The sequence below is a fragment of the Betta splendens genome, chromosome 21, assembly GCF_900634795.4.
Source record: "Betta splendens chromosome 21, fBetSpl5.4, whole genome shotgun sequence".
Classification (NCBI taxonomy): domain Eukaryota; kingdom Metazoa; phylum Chordata; class Actinopteri; order Anabantiformes; family Osphronemidae; genus Betta; species Betta splendens.
The window spans coordinates 2,906,922-2,926,333 of NC_040899.1; the positions used below are offsets into that span (position 1 = coordinate 2,906,922).

Consider the following 19,412-nt stretch of genomic DNA (forward strand, 5'->3'; position numbering starts at 1 on the left):
CGATTATGTATTGTGACATGTACCTTAATGGGTTTTCCCCCGACTCGCTGGCCTCATCTCCGATGCAGGGTCACGCCGTGTGACGGATGATTGAAGCTGGGCCACTTAACCTCACAGCAGAGGTAACGAGTTGTGCTCCCGACTTTCCGTCCCTTCATTACATTTATTCATTTTATTTTAGGGGGAGTAATTATCTTGGAGCTGGAGAGAAGACAAAAACAAGTGCAGCTGATTTGTTTTTGTCTTTCTTTCCTGCTTTCCACGACTTCACAGTTGATTCATGACCAAAATATGCTTATTATAGAACATTAAGCCTTTGCTTCTTTATTTTCCCCATTTTTATTTGCTCTTATCTCAAATTCGGTAAAAGCCTCCGACAGAGGACGACGTCCGAATTTGTGGATTTCTGGGTTTATCTGTTTTTTTCTCTTCACTTCCATAATTTCTTCCATTTTTGGACGGAGTCAGTGAAGCAGACATAATGAAATGCGCGCAGCGTAACCTGCGACCTTGACCTAGAAGAGGCGGCGCCGTGGGGCTGCGGCGCTGACCCGCTGTCTGCTGTGTGCCTGCAGATGGCAGTCCTCTGTCCTGGTGGCTGGACCGCGAGGGGGAGAAGCGCAGCTACTGGGGCGGCTTCCTGCCCGGGGTCCAGCAGTGCTCCTGCAGCCTGGAGGAGAACTGCATCGACCTGAACTACTTCTGCAACTGCGACGCTGATACCGACGCATGGTACACAGCGAATGGGCTTTTATGTCTTATCTGCTCTGCCAGATAAATGTGTTCTGTAACAACAGAACCACTAAAGGCTTGTAGTTTTCATCACAGATCCAAAATCTCATATCTCTGTTGTTATTCGACCCCAAAATGATTCATTACGGCTCATATGAATTTTAAAATGTTTTCTGAAGAGCCTGATATTTGCTATAAGCAGCTAAATGCAGCCTGTGTTTTTCCGTGCTGTGTTCGCTGCTGTGAATGTCTTTACATTCTGGCTCTAATCCACTCTAAACCTGCTCTGGATTCGGCTCCGTTTGCATATTTCCACAGGCAGTTGTCTGCATTGTGATAGATTGCTCCCTTTTTAATGTGTTTACTCAGAGTTCTGTGCTAATGTAGAAGAATGAGAGCCTTTATCTGGACCCCCACAAAGGCAAGCGGCCCTACGGGCCCCGTGTTACTATTTATTTGTTTCTTTCTCTTTGTTTTCCACAGGGCTAATGACACGGGGATCCTCTCGTACAAAGACCACCTACCAGTGAGCCAGATAGTGATTGGAGACACCAACAGGACGGGCTCGCAGGCAGTCTACCACATCGGGCCTCTGCGTTGTTATGGAGACAGTAGGTGATCACCTCAGTGTTGAAGCTACAGTGCTGCAGATGGAGGATTAGTGCTGATCAGAGACGAACCGTGTTCAGACGATGTCTTTATACCGTGTTCCTTTGTGTTTATCGTCGGATAGAGAGTTAAACCTCGTCTGTTCTGCTCTAAGTCAGACACTGTCTGGATGCGCCATTACCTTCTGGACCTACCCACGGGCCTGTCTTCACCAAATGATGCTGTGCAGCAGAGCAGTGGTGCCAGAATGAAGGCAGCCTGGGTTGGAGGGAGGGGGGGGAGCTGGACAGCAGCACTGGAACATGAAAGAGATTGTAGATATTTACTGCTTCATGTCCCACAGTGAGCTGTGCACACAGGGCAGTGCTGCAGTCAAGCCTAGTTCAAACCTCCAGTGACCATATCAGAAATTCCTGCATTAAATATGGAAGGACGAGTTCTAGATGGTGCAGTACAGTATGTATGGGATTAAGCAGCAGACGTGCACAGCTCTGAGTAAAAGGATGTTGTAATACACGGAGAGAGACTCAACATGTGTTTGCAAATATGCCTATTCAAAAATGACTTAGAAGCTGCCAGACGTTGTCACGTACTGAAAAGCTTCTGAGTCAAACCTTGCTTATTATTTGGTGGTTCTGGTCTCAGACTTGGATGCTTCACTGTGACGCTGGAGCTTAACTGAGAACCCGTCTGCCTGATGTTAAAAACAGTGCAGCTGAAACCGCTGTGGAGGAATCTACCATGAAGCAGCACGAGCCTCAGCTGCTGGTCCACGTAGGAAGCAAGAATGCATGAAAACACCTCTGTCTGTGCTGAATCTGTGCGTTGCTCTGTTCTGCGGTGATGAGTTTACTACTTAATTTGAGTGTGAAGGAAACAGAGTGATGATGTTGTAAAACAGAAGCTCCTAGAGAGCAGGCTGACATTTATGAGTGCAGCACCTGAGAGCAGAGTCAAACACATCTAATGTCATGTGTCACTAAATCCCTGCCTCCCTGTGTTCCGTCGCTGTGAATGTGATGCCAAGCTGCGAGCAGACAGCGGAGCAGCTTTGTTTCTGATTCTACTCCTTCTCCCCCTTTTCCTGCAGAGTCTCTGTGGAATTCGGCCTCTTTCTACCAGGAGTCCTCCTACCTCTACTTCCCCACGCTGCAGGCCGAGCTCGCCTCAGACATCTCCTTCTACTTCAAGACCAACGCTCCTTCAGGAGTCTTCCTCGAGAACCTGGGCCTCAAGGACTTCATCAGAGTGGAGCTCAGCTGTGAGTCAACACTCATCGAAATAAGTGGCGCATGAAACGTGACAAGGACGAGCGCAGAAAAAAAAGATTAGCCATATGTAAGAACACCTACAAATGCTGTCAGTGATGGAGACTTTCCTTTCTCAGATGGAAATGCCATCTGTAGCACAGTTGACAGTTTAATTTCCCCATGAAGCAGGCTGTCGGGTCGGCACAGCATGATGTAATCCTAATGACACAGTCAACAGCGATGTCATGCTGTTGTAGGAGATGTTAAAAGCCTCTTTTTGCCGTATTCTTGTAGCGAAGCTGAAGCCCCCGGATGTTAGGAGGAAGATAGGATCATAACACCTTTAACATAAAGCAGCTCAAATCCTGCTATTAAGATATATTTAAAGTGAATTTATGCTAAGTGACACGAGTTCTACCAAGTTGTTGCGTGTTTTTCTGGCGTTGCTCTAAATAATTGATGGACATCCGCTTGTACTTACTGAGCATCTTTAATGCATGGGCAGCGAGTGGGAGGTCGTCACAGCGCTGGACCAGTTTATTCATTACAGGTGCTACCAAGACGTGAAATTGTTGATTACAGTGTGTTTTGTTCCCAAACCTGAGGGAGGAGTCCTCAGCACATTTGGAGCCATTATGTATTACTGCAGCATCACAGACGCTGTGAAATATTGAAGAGCTGTCAGCTGAACCCACTCATAAATCTATTCAGGTCATCAAGTTTTCCCAGCAGCATTGTATCACATTGCATCAGAAAGGAAGGACAGAGAACAACATTAAAAACCTCATATCACATTCAGTCTGTCACACTGTGTGTGTGTGTGTGTGTGTGTGTGTGTGTGTGTGTGTGTGTGCGTGCGTGCGCGTGCGTGCGTGCGTGCGTGCGTGTGTGCGTGCGTGTGTGTCTGTGTGTGTGTCCTCCAGCTCCCTCTGTGGTGACTTTCTCCTTCGATGTGGGCAACGGCCCGGCGGTCCTGTCCGTCAAGTCCCACCTCCCGCTCAACGACAGGCAGTGGCACTACGTCCGGGCCGAGCGCAACGTGAAGGAGGCGTCGCTGCAGGTGGACCAGCTCCCGCTGCGCTTCCTGGAGGCGCCGGCGGACGGACACCTGCGCCTGCGGCTCAGCAGCCAGCTGTTCATCGGTAGGTCCTGACTGTGTCTCATCTGTGTCCCATCGCCAGTGGAGTCGTTGAATCTGTGCGTGTGAACCAGAACAATGGCTTCATTCATATTCATCAACGCCATGAATCTGTCCAACGTAGACCTCACACAGTCAGAGTGGCTCGTTATCGGTTCTGAAGAGTCGCTACTTCACGAGCTAATGGGCAGAGGTCTTTGTTGTCGTGGCTGCAGGCAAACACGCACAGCTGCATTCAGCTGCGTCTCCTGTGTTCCAGTCCTGGTATGTGCTCACCGTGGCGTTCGCTAACCTCCGTAAATGAGCTGTGTTGCTTTTTAATTGCATTTGAATTCAATTACATCGCAGTGGCTGCAGTGATGACACGTCCACAGGCGCTGATGAGCGCTGTAACCATTCACACCGCCGTTTTCCATTTGTGCAGGACTTTATTAAATCACTAATTATCACCCCAGGTGTTTGCATGTCCTCCCCTCTGTGCTGTCCCTGAACGCCTCATTCACTGTCAGACAGACACGGTAACTACGTCTGGGCAAATGCACGTACAGTTGGTTGGAGGCAGAAGAGCAGGAACAAGAAACTCCGGCGTGTTTGTTCTTAATTGTGTGAGGACTAGAATAGTTGTGGTGCTTCACACCCGACTGTCCGCTCGTCGGTGCCAGCGGCTCGAGGCTTTTATTTAGACACGAAGTCTGAGGAACAATGCTGAACTCGTTAAAGTTGGACACACAGGATCCGAGAGACAACAGAGACGCACGCGTGTTTGTTTGCAGCTGAAGCAACAGGAGGCGCGGCCTGTTTTCAGGCAAATATTTCCTCCTGTTCTCCACAGATACCTGCTCGTGTTTGTCTTGTCTAATTCACGCGACAGAAGTGGAGCGCGAGCATTAGCGCGACATGTCGACTCGTGTTTCCTCCTGCGCCGCCGCTCTACAAAGGCGCGTCTTCACACAAAGGATGAGGAGCAGCACTTACACCAATGTAGCGATGCTTAAAACGGGTGCTTCTCCTGTGGACGAGCGTGACAAACTCATTTATTTGACTGTTTCCACATTATTGTTCTGTCAGCGCTCACTTTCTTCCGTCGCACCAACCTTTCCCCTCTGATATTTTAATGTTCCTCTCTATTAACAGCCGAGCGCAGGAACAGACACAGATACCAGGAAATAGTCTGGCTTTTTTCAATTTGGCCCTAATTCAAACACTTAATGGATCATTTGCTTGAAGAAATAATTCATCAAAGAAATGAAAGAAATGACAAATGGAAGCAATAAGTCCCCGAAAAACGTGTCATTAGGTGAAAATTTAATTTTCATAAGAAGATACAAGGCTGACATTTTACTAAAGGACTCATCTATTCTCTAAGAAAACAAAGTTAATATGAATGTGCGATTATATACTGGCTATAAAAGCATTGTCATTTTAGAAGTGACTGTTGGAATGGGAAAGTAGATAAAGAAGGTTTTATTAAATACTCATCAAAAGTTCACCGTGTCTGAGAGAAGATGATATGTTCTTATAGTTGTGTTGTTTGCTCTCCTCCGTCCCCTCCACTTACGATCAGCCTGCAGTTTATTACTTAACACAGATGTGCTGATTATTCACCTTCTCCACTTACTGAACCGACATACCTGATGTTTGTCTAGATACACAATCACACTAAAGGCCAAGAGAGACACACACCTCCAGTGTGCAAACAACGAACAATGAAGTAGTGATGGATTCAAACTAAACCATATTTACAGCCAAACTGCACCTATAGTAGAAATAAAGTGACTAATAACCTGAGCATGTCCCAGGCCATTACCAGGGAGCGCTGGCTCCCAGTAAACCCATCACCACCAGATTAGTATGTACTCTGGACCCCTGCAGTTTGTGCCACTAATGCAAAGGAAGCGCCTCACTTTCCCACTACGTATCATTCATGAGCCTCATGGGGCCTGAAAGGGGATCACAGCCACCTGTGTTTGCTGATACATGTGTGTCTCCACGCCCCATTTTAGCAGCTGTCACAGGCATATGTTTCCTGTGCGCATCCCCCAGCGAGGCCTGCTAGGAGCGGGTCCAGTCCATTACGCCGTGCATTTCTCCTTAATAAAGGCTCACGTGGCTAAGTGCCCAAAGACTTCTCCTAAATGCACCCTGCAACGCGGCGGATGAGTCCTCAGCCTGGAGGCGCTGGTGCTCGTGGGTCCTGTCGGTGTTTTCTCAGCGTTAGACGTGACTGATGGCCGTCCTCTGCTCAGGGGGAACCGCATCCCAGCAGAGGGGCTTCCTGGGCTGCATCCGGACTCTGGTGGTCAACGGCGCCAGCTTGGACCTGGAGGAGCGGGCGAAGATGACGCCGGGCGTGAGCTCGGGCTGCCCCGGCTACTGCAGCGGCTCCAGCAGCCTCTGCCACAACCGCGGGAGGTGCATCGAGAAGAGCAACGGCTACGTGTGCGACTGCTCCCAGTCGGCCTACGGAGGAACCACCTGTAACCAAGGTGAGGCCGGGCCCGAATTCTTTGAAGAGATTAATGTTGATCGTAACAAACAAATAATCGATCATTGTCAAGGTGATTCCATTACGGTGCACCAATAAAAATGCAAGTAAAGCAAGAGGCCATTAATACCTGTCCAGACTCTAAGAACATTTAAAATGCATTAGCCCAAATTATCTCCCTCAGTCTGTGAGCGCAGAGCAGGCAGCCAGCACACGTGGAGCCCAGCGAGGAGCGGGAGGCGGCGTAATCAGCCAAGTGTGAGGAGCAACGAGTTTTAAGACACAACGTGAAGGAAAAGATATGAAAGTGTGACACAACAGACGCCAACGCGCGCTTATTTACTCGGCTCCGCTCGTTACGCAGGGAAGTCACGATGCAGGGATCCAGATAATCTCACTGCTGTTCACAGGCATCTTTGGATCCCGCGGCGGCGAGGAGCCCAGCTGACATGAGGTCAAAGGTCACGGCGTGAGCTGCTGCCTCTGTGAGCGTGTAAATACGTCCACATTCAGACATTTTAAAGGAGAAGAGGAGAGGGAGCATCAGCTGCTCGACGCCTCCTCCTCCTCACAAACCATGCATTGATTAGGAACGTGGAAGGTGAACTCTTCCCGTTCTCCCTCCGTAACGCTGAGCAGCCGCGCGCCTTCTTTGTGCATGTGCTCAGGACGCCGCCTTCAGGAGGTTTCACACATCAGAGTGTGTTTACGGGTCTTAAGGAGCGCGTCTGTGTATGTGGAAGCACATCGGGCTCCACAGGGAGAAATAAAACCAGCAGAGAACATGAAATAGTGTGTTTTTGCTGCAGCCGCGCTCTGATGGACGGACTCAGAGCTGGGTTTTCTTTGTTGGGAGGTTACTTGCACCTGCAGCAGCTCTGGGAGGTTTCATCACACTGGAGCTGACGCGCACCTCCTCACAAACTGCCTCAGGCCACAGTTGTTGGAACGGGCTCCTCCAGTTCCACCGCACGCGTTCCTGAGCGGCTGATGGTGCGACAGCTTTAACAGGCGTCGTCTGATGCGTGGACACGGCGCCGCGGCATGCGCTGGTCAGCAGCTCAGTCACAGTTAAAGCCTCCGCTCTGGAAAGGGTCAATAACAGACAAGCGCACCATGAGCAGCACACGCTCCAGGCGCTGCAGATACAGTATCAGGACCTGAACTCCAGCTCTCAACCGGCTGCGTTCCAACTTCTGCATTTATAAAAAGTCTGCTCCCAAACTTGGGCCACTGAGGATCACTGGTCCCAGCGGGTCCTAGCAGGTCCCAGCATTAGCGGTTCCCGTTGGTTCCTAGCGGGTCCCAGCGGTTCCTAGTGGTTCTCAGTGGGTCCCAGGGGTTCTTAGCGGTTCCTAGCGGGTCCCAGCGGTTCCTAGCGGTTCTCAGCATTAGCGGTTCCTAGCGGTTCCTAGCAGGTCCCAGCGGTTCCTAGCGGGTCCCAGCGGTTCCTAGCGGTTCTCAGCATTAGCGGTTCCTAGCGGTTCCTAGCGGTTCCTAGCAGGTCCCAGCGGTTCCTAGCAGGTCCCAGCGGTTCCTAGTGGTTCTCAGCATTAGCGGTTCCTAGCAGTTCCTAGCAGGTCCCAGCGGTTCCTAGCGGTTCTCAGCATTAGCGGTTCCCCGCGGGTCCCCGCGGGTCCCAGCCGCCCTCCGCTCCCTGACGGGGCCTAAATGTTCCCCTGCTTCACATCTGTGCCGCCAAACTCTGAAGAAAGTTGTCCTGGTCTCCAATCACCCACTGGTTTTGGTCAATGGTGATATCAAATATATTCATTAATGCAGCAAATTACATTTTTCACCCCACTACTCGTAACGATGAGCCTAATATGCCGCGATGTAATGAACATTTCAGCCTCTGTTGACTGTGAGCCCAGCTCCAGCCTTTGATTTATGGCCGAGCCTCCGGCGCTGACACCTCGTTCTTCTGTGCCTCCGCGTGCCCAGAGGTGTCGGTGTCCTTCGACAGAGAGTCCTCGGTGACCTACACCTTCCAGGAGCCCTTCTCGGTGATGCAGAACCGCAGCTCGCACGCCACCAGCAGCGCGTCCACGGAGAGCGGCAGCCGCGCCAGGGAGGACGTGGCCTTCAGCTTCGTGACCTCGCAGAGGCCGGCCATGCTGCTGAGCGTGGGCACCTTCAGCCAGCAGCACGTGGCCGTGGTCCTGGCCAAGAACGGTACCGCTGTCCCGCTGCTTTACGCTATGGGGCTTCCTGCTCCCGCGTCCTCCTCCGCTGTGAGCCGTGTTGTTTCCTGCTCTCTGATTCCATGTGAAAATAACAGCTCTTTGCCCTCAGGTCTCTGAGAACATTTTAGATCCTGTCAAACGCAAAAATCCTCTAAAATGATGCACGGTTCACATCATCACATGGCAGCAAATATTTGGATGGAGACATAGCGTTTGAAAAATGAAGCCTCGCTGCTGCCCTCAGGTCCTCAGTCGTCACTGGAGATGATCATGATTCAACATGATGACTGGGCCTCAGTGCCGCTGTATTTTACACATGCATGTGGTTCACGTACAGCTCAGTGACAGTTACTTTGTTTTTGTCGCTTACAGGATGAATTCTGAAGGATTTCAGGGTCCTTCAGGATTTACCTCATTCATCGGTAGATTTTGTTTGTCTTAAATCGAATTGATTGAGGTTTGATGAGGTTCAGCTTTGCTTCTACATGAAGTCACTGCCTCCTGTTTTAATCGTAATCTTGGCTCTTTGGCTCTTAGTTTCCTGCTTTTCCTTTGCTTTTCTAGCTTCTGTTATTGGAGGGTGCACGTTATGCTCTGTCTTCTAAATAGAGATAGGAAAAAGCCAGAGGACTGAGTGGATGATGTCACTGTTTCCCAGCCCTTCTCGTAAACAATCCATATGAGACTCGCCTCCACATCTGCTGAACATGAACCGTGCAAATAGAGACGTGTGGGTTCGGATTAGGCTCCAACGGCGCTGACTGCTGTTAACATCAGCTGTTTCCTCATCCTCAGCTACACATCACTGAATGAAGTCTTACTGTAGAACAAGACAAACCCAGTGGGTTTGTGGTGACTGCATTGCTGCAACCAGCACAAATATATTGAGCACAGTTGCAGCTTAATGCACTTATTTCATATTTTACGTGTGTAGCAGCGCATATGGGGAATGCTCCTCTGCTCGGGTTGGTTCACTTTACACTGAGATCCACCTGAGAATGGAATCCACGTGGGTTAGAAGGAGCCAAACATGAACCCGTGTAACCCCCAGCAAGGGCTGCTCCCGGGGTTCGGGTTTATTTGCCTGTTGAAAGGTTGACAGGTGAGGAGCGGAACAGAGGAGGAAGCTGACAGCGAACAGGCAGCTAATGTGCATCCGGCCGGTGCCTCAGCTGCCACAGCTAATACACAGGAGCCTCCCCCACAGCTTTGTGCAAACTGATTATAGGCTAATGATCAGATTTAACCTCTGCAGCTCTGTTCCTCCTCTGCATCTTTAAAAAGATTTGCTCTCTGTGAAAGGCACTCATTTCAATAACTCCTCATCCTTGTTTATCCAAAAGAAAACATTAACAGTCTTCATATTATGAAGCGAAAGAGCGAAAGAATAAAAACAAAGACGCCAGCTGTGATTGGATTAAGCTCCTGAAGAAATACTCCGAAAAGGGCTTCACATTTTTAACAGCGGGTACAGAGAACATCTCCCTGTCAGCGCCGCGTCTCTGTGTTTAATTCAGCGTCTGACACAAGAAAAGCCTCCAAGCTTTAAGCTGTTGGCTACTAAGCTGTATCCAAACTGTAGAGCGTCACACTGAGTGACACCTATGTGCTGTTGTTAGTCGACTCAGAGTCCTGATACACTGTTGTGTGTTAAATCTCCACACCCACGTTGGCTCCTCGGGTCTCTTTAAACGCCGAGGGCCAGAGGTGACACTTCATCCGCGCTGACCTCCTTCTATAGGGTTTAAAGTGAATCACAACACAAAGCTCTTCACCTACAGACTGGGAATTGTAATATTGACCCAGCTCCACTTGACAATGCATAGCTTTCTGAGTCCTCTATCTGGCGGCTGTGTGTGCGTCTGCGTGTGTGAGTGGGAGAAACATTGAGCATTTATTGACTTACTCAATGTGGGAGTGAAGAGCTGAGATAAATATTTGTGCATCTCAAAAGGCGGCTGAAAATGCACATCTGTGTCTAACTTTAGCAACTGTTGTATTGTGCAAAGTCTAAAAGTAGAGGAAAAAGCAGAATGTGGATTAACTGTGATGCACTACGTGTGACCAGGGAGTCTGCAGATCTGGTATCACCTGCAGACAGACAGGAGTCCAGATGTGTTCAGCCCGACGCACAGGAACCTGGCAGATGGACGCCTCCACCGAATCAGGATCCACCGAGTGGGCAACACCCTCTATGTTCAAGTGAGTCGTGAGCATATGGAGTTTTCCGTGAGGATTAGGAACGACTGCGCGTCCGTATGCTGCGCCTCTGCACACGTTTAGGCCGAAGCAGGAAGCTCATTTAAAATGAATCCTCCCTTTGTTTACTGTATTAATAAAGAGGAACCTGCACTGTCGCAGCCGTGCTGTACCTGGTTCCCGTTAAGACACAAGAAAGGCTCCACAGACCTGAGCTGAGCACGTGATGAGGTTCTTCCCAGAGAAATGGTCGACTCCATTATATTAGGACATTTTACAGCTTCTGTGAAACAAAAAGACAACAAGCCTCAGATCATTTAAATGTAACCTCCAATGCAGTTTGACAGGCGTCTCCAGAGATCCCAGCCATGACAACTTGTTCCAGCTCATGCATATTGAGTTTCTAACATGAGTAATAACCTTGAGCTCCTCCACTAAGATCTGGGTTCTGATGGGTCCAGAATGTCCCTGAATGGATCCTTCAAGCTGTTGTCTTAAAACCTGACAACCTGAAGCGAGACTCAGTTTCGGAGCTGAACACAACTTACTTTCTTTGATGTTGTTCAGCTGCACAAACAGCCAGCAGCGTCCGTGTGTGTGTTTGGGCCGGAGCAGTCCGTGTGTCCGTCCAGTACTTCTCCGGCTTGGACTCATCATTCCAAGCATAGACTTCCAAAACACAGCCCCCCGTTTCAAACGGCTCCGAGCAAACTTCATTTTTGTATTAATGTGGTGCCGCGTGAGCAAAGGTTCCTCCAGCAGTGACCTTGGAGCCCACCGTGATGAATGGCTCCTAAACACTGACTCCATTTCTCTCATTGAAGTTTCAAGTGCTCCGCACCCTTAAGTTCAACGCTGATTGATTGCTCAGGAGCCGTTTCAGAGCTGAAGGATTGGTTTGGTGAATTCTGAACGCGAAAAGAAAAAAAGGGGGAGTTATGGTTTTGTGTCGATGATTCTTGCATAGTTGAAAGTGTTGACATGTCTTTAGAAATGACGCCCGATTCCATTAAACCTTAAAACTTAACATCTGACGGCAGAGTCACAGTCTCCTCATGGAAATGATCAGCGGTTACAGTAAAGCCCTTGATGTGAGCAAATATATTTGAATATTAGTTTCAAGTCTTAATATGACATGGTATAAAAATATTTATACAGTATTTCTATATATGTTGTACCTAAGATTTAATTTTCTAACACAGTCATACTGATTCAGGCTGTGGATGAAAAAATTAATTTTTGCAGAATCAACTGCATATTATGAAGCTAAGTGATGCATGCGGGTCAGGACTGTGGAGCAGAAGTGAAAGGTCTAAACCACTTCATAGCTCCAGTCTGTGGGTGGACGTGGGTTCGTGCGGAGCTGCACACAACACAATTCTCAATCTATAATGTATTGAAATGTGCTGCTGCTGTTGGTGCTTCCCCAGTTCAGATTTCTTGTAATCGCCTTGTTATTTGATTTCTCTCCACTCAACCAGATCGACCAGGACATCCACAAAAAGTACACGCTGTCATCTGATGCAGAGCTGATCTTAATCAGATCCCTGACATTGGGCAAAGTCACCAGTAAGTGCTCCCGTGATGTTCAGAACCTCCCGCGTCGTCCCCGTCTGATTGCACTTAAGTCCCAGACACTCGCGGCTTCCTGTCGCCGCTCCTCCGTGTTGTGCTGCACCGCGACCATCAGTGCAACTAACCGTGTCTCCGCAGGAACAGACGACTTCGGCGAGGAGGTGATGCAGGCGGCCGCTAAAGGTTTCGTGGGCTGCCTGTCCTCGGTCCAGTTCAACCACGTGGCTCCGCTGAAGGCGGCGCTGACCAACCGCGGGAGCTCGCTCGTCACCATCCGCGGCCCGCTGGTCCAGTCCAACTGTGGCGCTCTGGCCGAGTCCACGTCGCACACGCTCCAAGGTGAGCCGCCCGGCGCCGATCCGGTTCTGCACGTTTAACTCTGGGCCTTTTCCACAGAACCGCGTGTAGCTGTGTTGTTGCGCTGGGAGCTTTTAAACTACATGATCAAGCTCCATATGAACAGAGTCAGCTGAATGGTATTGAACTAAGGCTCGTGTTTCCAGGTGGCACCGCTGCTTCTAAAATCGAATAATTGGACTCGGAGCGGAACCATCAACCTAATTGGCTTCAACTGCTCCGCTCTTGAGTACTTTTAACTGCGACTTGTGAATTCTGCGGAGCGCAGTCTGTCTGAGGCAGACACTCGTCAGCTGTGTTTTCATCCGTCTGTCTGACAGAACACATGCATTAGTCCTGTTCTTACTGATGGAGCGCTCTCCAGCTCGCAGCTCGTCACAGCAAGACAAACGCCTTTGCGGCTTTTTTCTTTAATTGTTTTTGTCAAGACGATTGTGTATTTGTTTTTTTTGAATGATGATGGAGCAGCTTTTTGTCATAAAGTGCAGCGAACGGTTCAGATTAGCTGTTAAAGTGTTGAACTGTGCAAAGCGTGCACCTGTAGCGTGTTCTGTAGGACTGTGTTGCTGCTGGTGAAAGGAGTGATTTGGCTTTTGATTACAACATTGAGGTCCTCATGCGTCTGTCACAGTAGCTCCTGGTCGCTGCAGATGACTCAACACACTGTATAAAAGTAATTCGAAATACGAAAGCGATGTAAAAACCCAGGCAAAGATGAGGAGCTGCTGAGACTCGCTGAGTTAAACGGAGTCAATTCAGTCACAGCGCGTTTGTTTTCCCTCTCATGCAAACACACACACCTACAACCTGAGTTCCAGTGTAAGGCAGCGGATGCCAGGTCCAACCACAGAGGATGTGATGCTTCTGAGACTCACAGAGACTCCGCCTTCCGGCCTCGCACCCTGTGACTCCGCAGCCTCTGACGCCTCCGCAGCCTCTGACGCCTCCGCAGCCTCTGACGCCTCCGAGCCTCTGACGCCTCCGCAGCCTCTGACGCCTCCGCAGCCTCTGAAGCCTCCGCAGCCTCTGAAGCCTCCGCAGCCTCCGCAGCCTCTGACGCCTCCGCAGCCTCTGACACCTCCGAGCCTCTGACGCCTCCGCAGCCTCTGAAGCCTCCGAGCCTCTGAAACGCAGCCTCCGACGCCTCCGCAGCCTCTGACGCCTCCGCAGCCTCTGACGCCTCCGCAGCCTCTGAAACGCAGCCTCCGATGCCTCCGCATCCTCTGACGCCTCCGAGCCTCTGACGCTTCCGCAGCCTCTGACGCCTCCGCAGCTTCTGAAGCCTCCGCAGCCTCTGAAGCCTCCGCAGCCTCTGAAGCCTCCGAAGCCTCCGCAGCCTCTGACGCCTCCGCAGCCTCTGACGCCTCCGCAGCCTCTGACGCCTCCGCAGCCTCTGACGCCTCTGAAGCCTCCGCAGCCTCTGACGCCTCCGAGCCTCTGACGCCTCTGAAGCCTCCGCAGCCTCTGAAGCCTCCGCAGCCTCTGAAGCCTCCGCAGCCTCTGACGCCTCCGCAGCCTCTGACGCCTCCGCAGCCTCTGACGCCTCCGCAGCCTCTGACGCCTCCGAGCCTCTGAAGCCTCCGCAGCCTCTGAAGCCTCCGCAGCCTCTGACGCCTCCGCTGCCTCTGACGCTTCCGCTGCCTCTGAAGCCTCCGCAGCGTCCGCCTTCCGGCCTCGCGCCCTGTGACTCCTCTTGAACGCGTCAACGCGCATCAGCCAGACGCTGCTTCAGCCCCAGTCTCCTGACCCGCCGGCGACCAGGCCTCTGCATAGGGGGATTCAAATTTAAATCGATCGTATTGCGATGCGATGATGTCATTGACATTTAAATGTCATCAGCCAACCAGAGAGGTGGAGGGAGACGCCGGAGGACCTGATGTTGACGCCGAGGCAGAGAGTTGCCGAGAAGCGAGCGCGGGTTCGGTTATCGTGTAACAGAACGAGGCGTAATGCTAGAGCTTAGCGCCGGGCTGATAACGGTTGCAACCAGATTACAGAGATCTTAACATCATATGAGTCTCTCCTGTTTGATAGTGACGTTAATGAATTTGTCTGTTTCTGCTCCTCCAGATCAAGCAGTAACAGCCAATAAAGATAAGGAGCAGCGTGGCGATGGGACCCAGAAGGATTTGGCGGTGATAGCAGGTCTGTTTTCGTCTCCTCGGTGCTGCTTTATTTTCCTCAGCTTAATTCAAAATGAGCCCCGGCTGTTTGTTATTTGTCATTCTCTCCAGTCGTCTCCCGCCTTGATTGTTTTTCTCTTTTTTCCCCCTTTCGTGATAATTCAGTCTTAGCTGAAGCTCGTTTTCATCATTTCCCCGCTTTGCTTTTCATTAGCTTGAAAGTGCATTTAAGGCGACGTTAACACGTTCCTGTGCGGTTTCTAAAACACGATGCAGAGGTTGAATCGGGTCTAATTGCTTTCTGTGGAGGTCCTCAGCTGAAATAAGCTTCACGTCCCTCATCCAACCCAAACACATGATGTGCTCCATGAACGACGCCTCGGCAGCCGCTGCTGTTACGACGAGACCAGATTTAAGCACTGAGTTACTGTGGGACCCACAGGCTTTGGGTTCTTAGTCCAGAGGCCTTACACTGATCCTGGACGTGGTGCAGACCGACGCTCAGCCAGTCGATGAACGCTGAGCTCGGCTGCCAGGTCGATTTTCCTTCACAGGGTTGTTCTGTAATTTACACATTTTCCGTGATCAGACTCCTGCTGTCGCTGTGATTCATGTTCTTTCGAGAACATGATCTTGAATATACAGTATGACTTACTGGTGTTAATGTAAAACGAGGCTCACTGAATGTCCATATTCACGTCATCTTGTTTCAGCCGAATAGCTACAGACTGTAAATAAATGGAAGTCAGACTTAAAGTACTAATGAAATGGTTTGAGTCATAAATCTGCAGCAGTACAGTTACAGTGAAGGAGCATCTTCAGCAGCATCCGCTCCTCTACAGCAGCTCTCTGGAGAGGAGATTAGAGTAGATAACTATAATAATAGGTTAACAGGCCGATGCTAACATTAGCATTAGAGCTACATGATGCTTAGCTGTATATTTTATGTAGATCTACACTGAGGGCCAGGGACTAAAGGGCATCGTGGTCGAAGTCTGCAGCACCCTGAACTGCACTAATTAACACCGTACTCAGTTTGTGTTTAATTATGAAAACCCAAGTGTAAAAACAACAGTTTCTAGGTAGTGGAGGGTTCATGTGCAAGAGTATTTTTGTCTGGGACCAGTTTCCAGGCAACCGGTGGAGACTCCAGAGACTCGTCCCTCACACAGTAACATAAAAGTGGTATCGGGCCTCTAATGTTACTCAGTGAGGGTATTGGGTACAGTGAAGGATTGGCCCAAAGGACCGCTGTTCATTTATTAACGCCTCTGTTGGAAACGGCCAATAAATCTGATAATTTCTACCTACGATGAGCATCAACCCTGTTTATCATAAACTCCTTGGTTTGATAATTCAGTAATTTATTATTTCAGTTGTGTGTGTACAGTAGCTAATTACACTTCACATGTGTAAATCCAACAGATCCTCGATAAAAGGAAACCTCTCAGTGTTTCTGCAGCAGAAAAAACAGAATTGAATGTTTTAATCACTTGTAAAACATGTCTTCAGTAATTATGTTAAACAGGTTCCTGTACAGGCAGAAATCACACTGTTTATATACGACGTGAACTACAGTCTCAATAATAAGAAGCTCAGTATCAGCGACTAATTATTCTCCTTAGCTGTCAGGGAGAAGAAGCGCACGTTGATGCTGAATGTCCAGTAATTAGCATCTGTACTTTGTGTTAGTCTGACATCATCAGGACTGACTCAGGATCAGAGTGCTGCGTTGTGTGTGACGGAGGCTCCACCCTGTGTCCACTGACGCGTCCTCCTGCTGTCTCCTCAGGTGTGGTCACGGCGGTGGTCTTCATCGCCGTCTGCGCCCTGGCTGTGATCAGTCGCCTCCTCTACCAGCAGCGCCGGGCCCGGAGGAGCGGCGGCGGCGGCGGCGGCGGCAGCAAAGACGAGCACAGGCACAGCGTGTACACAGACTACAGGACAGAGTTGCACCTCCACAGCTCAGTCAGGGACAACATGAAGGAGTACTACATCTAAGCACACGTACCTCTATTACAAAGAGCCCACAGGTGGACGCGCCCCCGCAGCCTCTCTGACCACGTATGTCCCCGCGCCCTGGACGCCTCCCGGGGACACTCTCCACCGCCGGCCAGAGGCTCAACCTTTCCAGTGTAGTCGATGTTGGTAAAACTGTCCCGATCCAGCTGCTGTGGTTTCTGTCGTCGTGTGAAGAAGGCGGCGCGGACGCCTCCCGCCCGCGAGCGAGCGAGCGCTCGCCGCCGCCCATCCTGAATGTGCACAACTTCTAAACCCCCTCAGACGCTGAGACGTCCACGGCTCAGTGGGACCCACTCAATTGTACACGCAACGTCAGGAAACGTAGGCCAGGCCTGTAAGATATGCACACGTCGGCTGCTGTCTTTGTTTTTCCAGTGGTGGTGAATGTTGTAGAAGAAGAAACGCGGACAATACTGCCTATACTGTACGAGTGCCTAATTTGCATACCCGTTTTTTTTATTTAACACAATTTACTGTGTGATCTGCACAAAGGCGGTCGCATCCACACACAGACGAGCTTATTGTTATTCGGTTGTGCAACCCACGAGCGTGGATCAAAAGCGGAGTTTCCCATCATGCACTGCTGTACGTCCACCTGCTACGTAGACAAGCTGAAATAGTCCGTGGAGGTTCACAGGTTAGTGGAGAGGGGCCACCGTGCAGGTACATGCAGCCTGAGGCAATAGGTAATAGTATATTTATTCATTGTGCAAATCATGGGTGTGTTTATTTCCGGTACATGAAACACGTGTGTATATTGAACCATGAGAGTAGCAGAATTAAGGAATCAATGGAGCAGATTAGAATATTTAAATCTGAAGTGATATACACAGTAACAGCTTCATTTGCAACCACCTGTGAGCGGCTGCAGGCAGGAAGCAGCGTCTCCAGGCCAAAAGCCTCTGCAGTGACTGATGCCGCACGGGAGCGTCTGCTCAGCTGCAGGCAGTGTGGAGCTGTGGTCCAGGACGCTGCGCTGCTGCAGGTGAAACGCTCCCCTCCGGCGTGGGCGCGTCCGTGGGAGCCACCAGCAGCAGCGGGCGCAGCCGTAGAGCTTTTAGCAGGCTCAAAAGGCCACCTGACTTCCCTTTGCTGTCTGATTACAGGGAAATGTGTTTTCTACATGTTTCAGCTGAATACTTTTCTATACCAAACTCTGGTTGATTGTAAGTCAGAAGTCTTAAATCTACAGTAACTAAATCAAAGCGTGGATTTGAACATATTGGATCTGTAGCGTTTGAGCTGAAGGTGCCAGAGGAGCGGTCGTGTTAAAATCCATCAGCTCTGTGAACAGGTTGAACTCATTATCAGGCGGGTCGGTCAGAACGCGCTGAGGCTGCGTCTGTGAGAAGCAGCTGACTCCATTTAGCGGCTCAGAGCGCTGACGGAGCCACGGACGAAAGACTCACCCTCGCGACTGGAGGAGGACGTGGGGTCTCGAGCCTCTGGACTCTACCTGTGCATGTCCATGTAATCTAAGTATGTCTTGAGATGTGACAGTCTCACCTGCATCAAATGTTACCACCCATTCAACAGCTCCTCAGTTTGTCCGGACCCCATGATTCCTACGTGTTCCAACATCGAGTCCGAGCCCAGGCCCAGAGACGCTCACTAACACATGTAAACTAAGGCTTTCTTTCCACCAGGTGACAACGTTTGAATCAGCTGATCTGCAGATCTGTATCAGAATGAACACATACCTCTCAGAGTGTTTAGGTTATATTGCAATGGCTAATATGATGTGGGTTCTTCTTCTTAATGATTTGTATAGCTGCAGTTTTATTAAGGATCTATTGTATAGATGTATAATTTAATAATAAAAGTGAATATATTGTTAATCATCTGTTGTGAGATGGTTTGAGTTCAACCAGAAGTTTTTCATGGCAGCAGAAAACCAGTCCTGCCAGTAGGACAGTAGGACACCAGTAGAGGACACCCAGTCCAGCAGGACACCAGTAGAGGACACCCAGTCCAGTAGGACACCAGTAGAGGACACCCAGTCCAGTAGGACACCAGTAGAGGACACCCAGTCCAGTAGGACACCAGTAGATGAAACCCAGTCCAGTAGGACACCAGTAGAGGACACCCAGTCCAGTAGGACACCAGTAGATGAAACCCAGTCCAGTAGGACACCAGTAGAGGACACCCAGTCCAGTAGGACACCAGTAGAGGACACCCAGTCCAGCAGGACACCAGTAGAGGACACCCAGTCCAGCAGGACACCAGTAGAGGACACCCAGTCCAGTAGGACACCAGTAGAGGACACCCAGTCCAGTAGGACGGTCGGACCACATGCAGCTGTGCAGGTTCACGACTCACTTTGGTTTTGGTCACTTTGAGTGAGTTCTGGTTTTTCTTTAGTTGTTCTGTGTCTTTTCGGTGATTTTGTTTCTTACTGAGTTTTGTTGTTTCCATAACTTTGGCCTCTTCAGTGTGTGTCCTGCTTGTTTGCTGACGGATCGGTTCGGTTTCTGTCTCCTTCGTCGTCTTCAGGCTGTTTCCTCCAGTCGTTGTCTTTTTGCGGTCGTATCACTGCGTGCTCAGACTTTGGGCCCTGGTTCTGAGACGTCCTGCTGGGCGACGGTGTGCTGAATAAACCTTCCGTGGGAGGAGGACAAGCCCTCTGTACGACGGCCTCCTGGCAAAGGTCAGTGTTGGCAGGTGAAGAGATAGACTGCTTAGCACTTGCTTAAAAATTCTGCAGCTGAAGGCGTTTTACAGTTTTTGGCAGCGATT

General features: G+C 50.1%; 1 protein-coding gene across 1 annotated transcript in view; it reads left to right on the forward strand.

Annotated features, from left to right (window-relative positions):
• The window catches only part of LOC114847042 (contactin-associated protein-like 5), a 57,046-nt gene extending 38,532 nt beyond the window's left edge, over window positions 1-18,514 (forward strand). Inside the window, exons 14-24 of the mRNA XM_029136329.3 lie at window positions 576-732; window positions 1,216-1,343; window positions 2,432-2,602; window positions 3,515-3,733; window positions 5,976-6,215; window positions 8,159-8,389; window positions 10,469-10,602; window positions 12,081-12,168; window positions 12,313-12,513; window positions 14,602-14,676; window positions 16,447-18,514. Of these exons, the coding sequence (XP_028992162.1) occupies window positions 576-732; window positions 1,216-1,343; window positions 2,432-2,602; window positions 3,515-3,733; window positions 5,976-6,215; window positions 8,159-8,389; window positions 10,469-10,602; window positions 12,081-12,168; window positions 12,313-12,513; window positions 14,602-14,676; window positions 16,447-16,655 (1,853 nt within the window). The 3' untranslated portion in view covers window positions 16,656-18,514. The remainder of the gene's footprint in view (window positions 1-575; window positions 733-1,215; window positions 1,344-2,431; window positions 2,603-3,514; window positions 3,734-5,975; window positions 6,216-8,158; window positions 8,390-10,468; window positions 10,603-12,080; window positions 12,169-12,312; window positions 12,514-14,601; window positions 14,677-16,446) is intronic.
• Window positions 18,515-19,412: the final 898 nt, after the last annotated feature.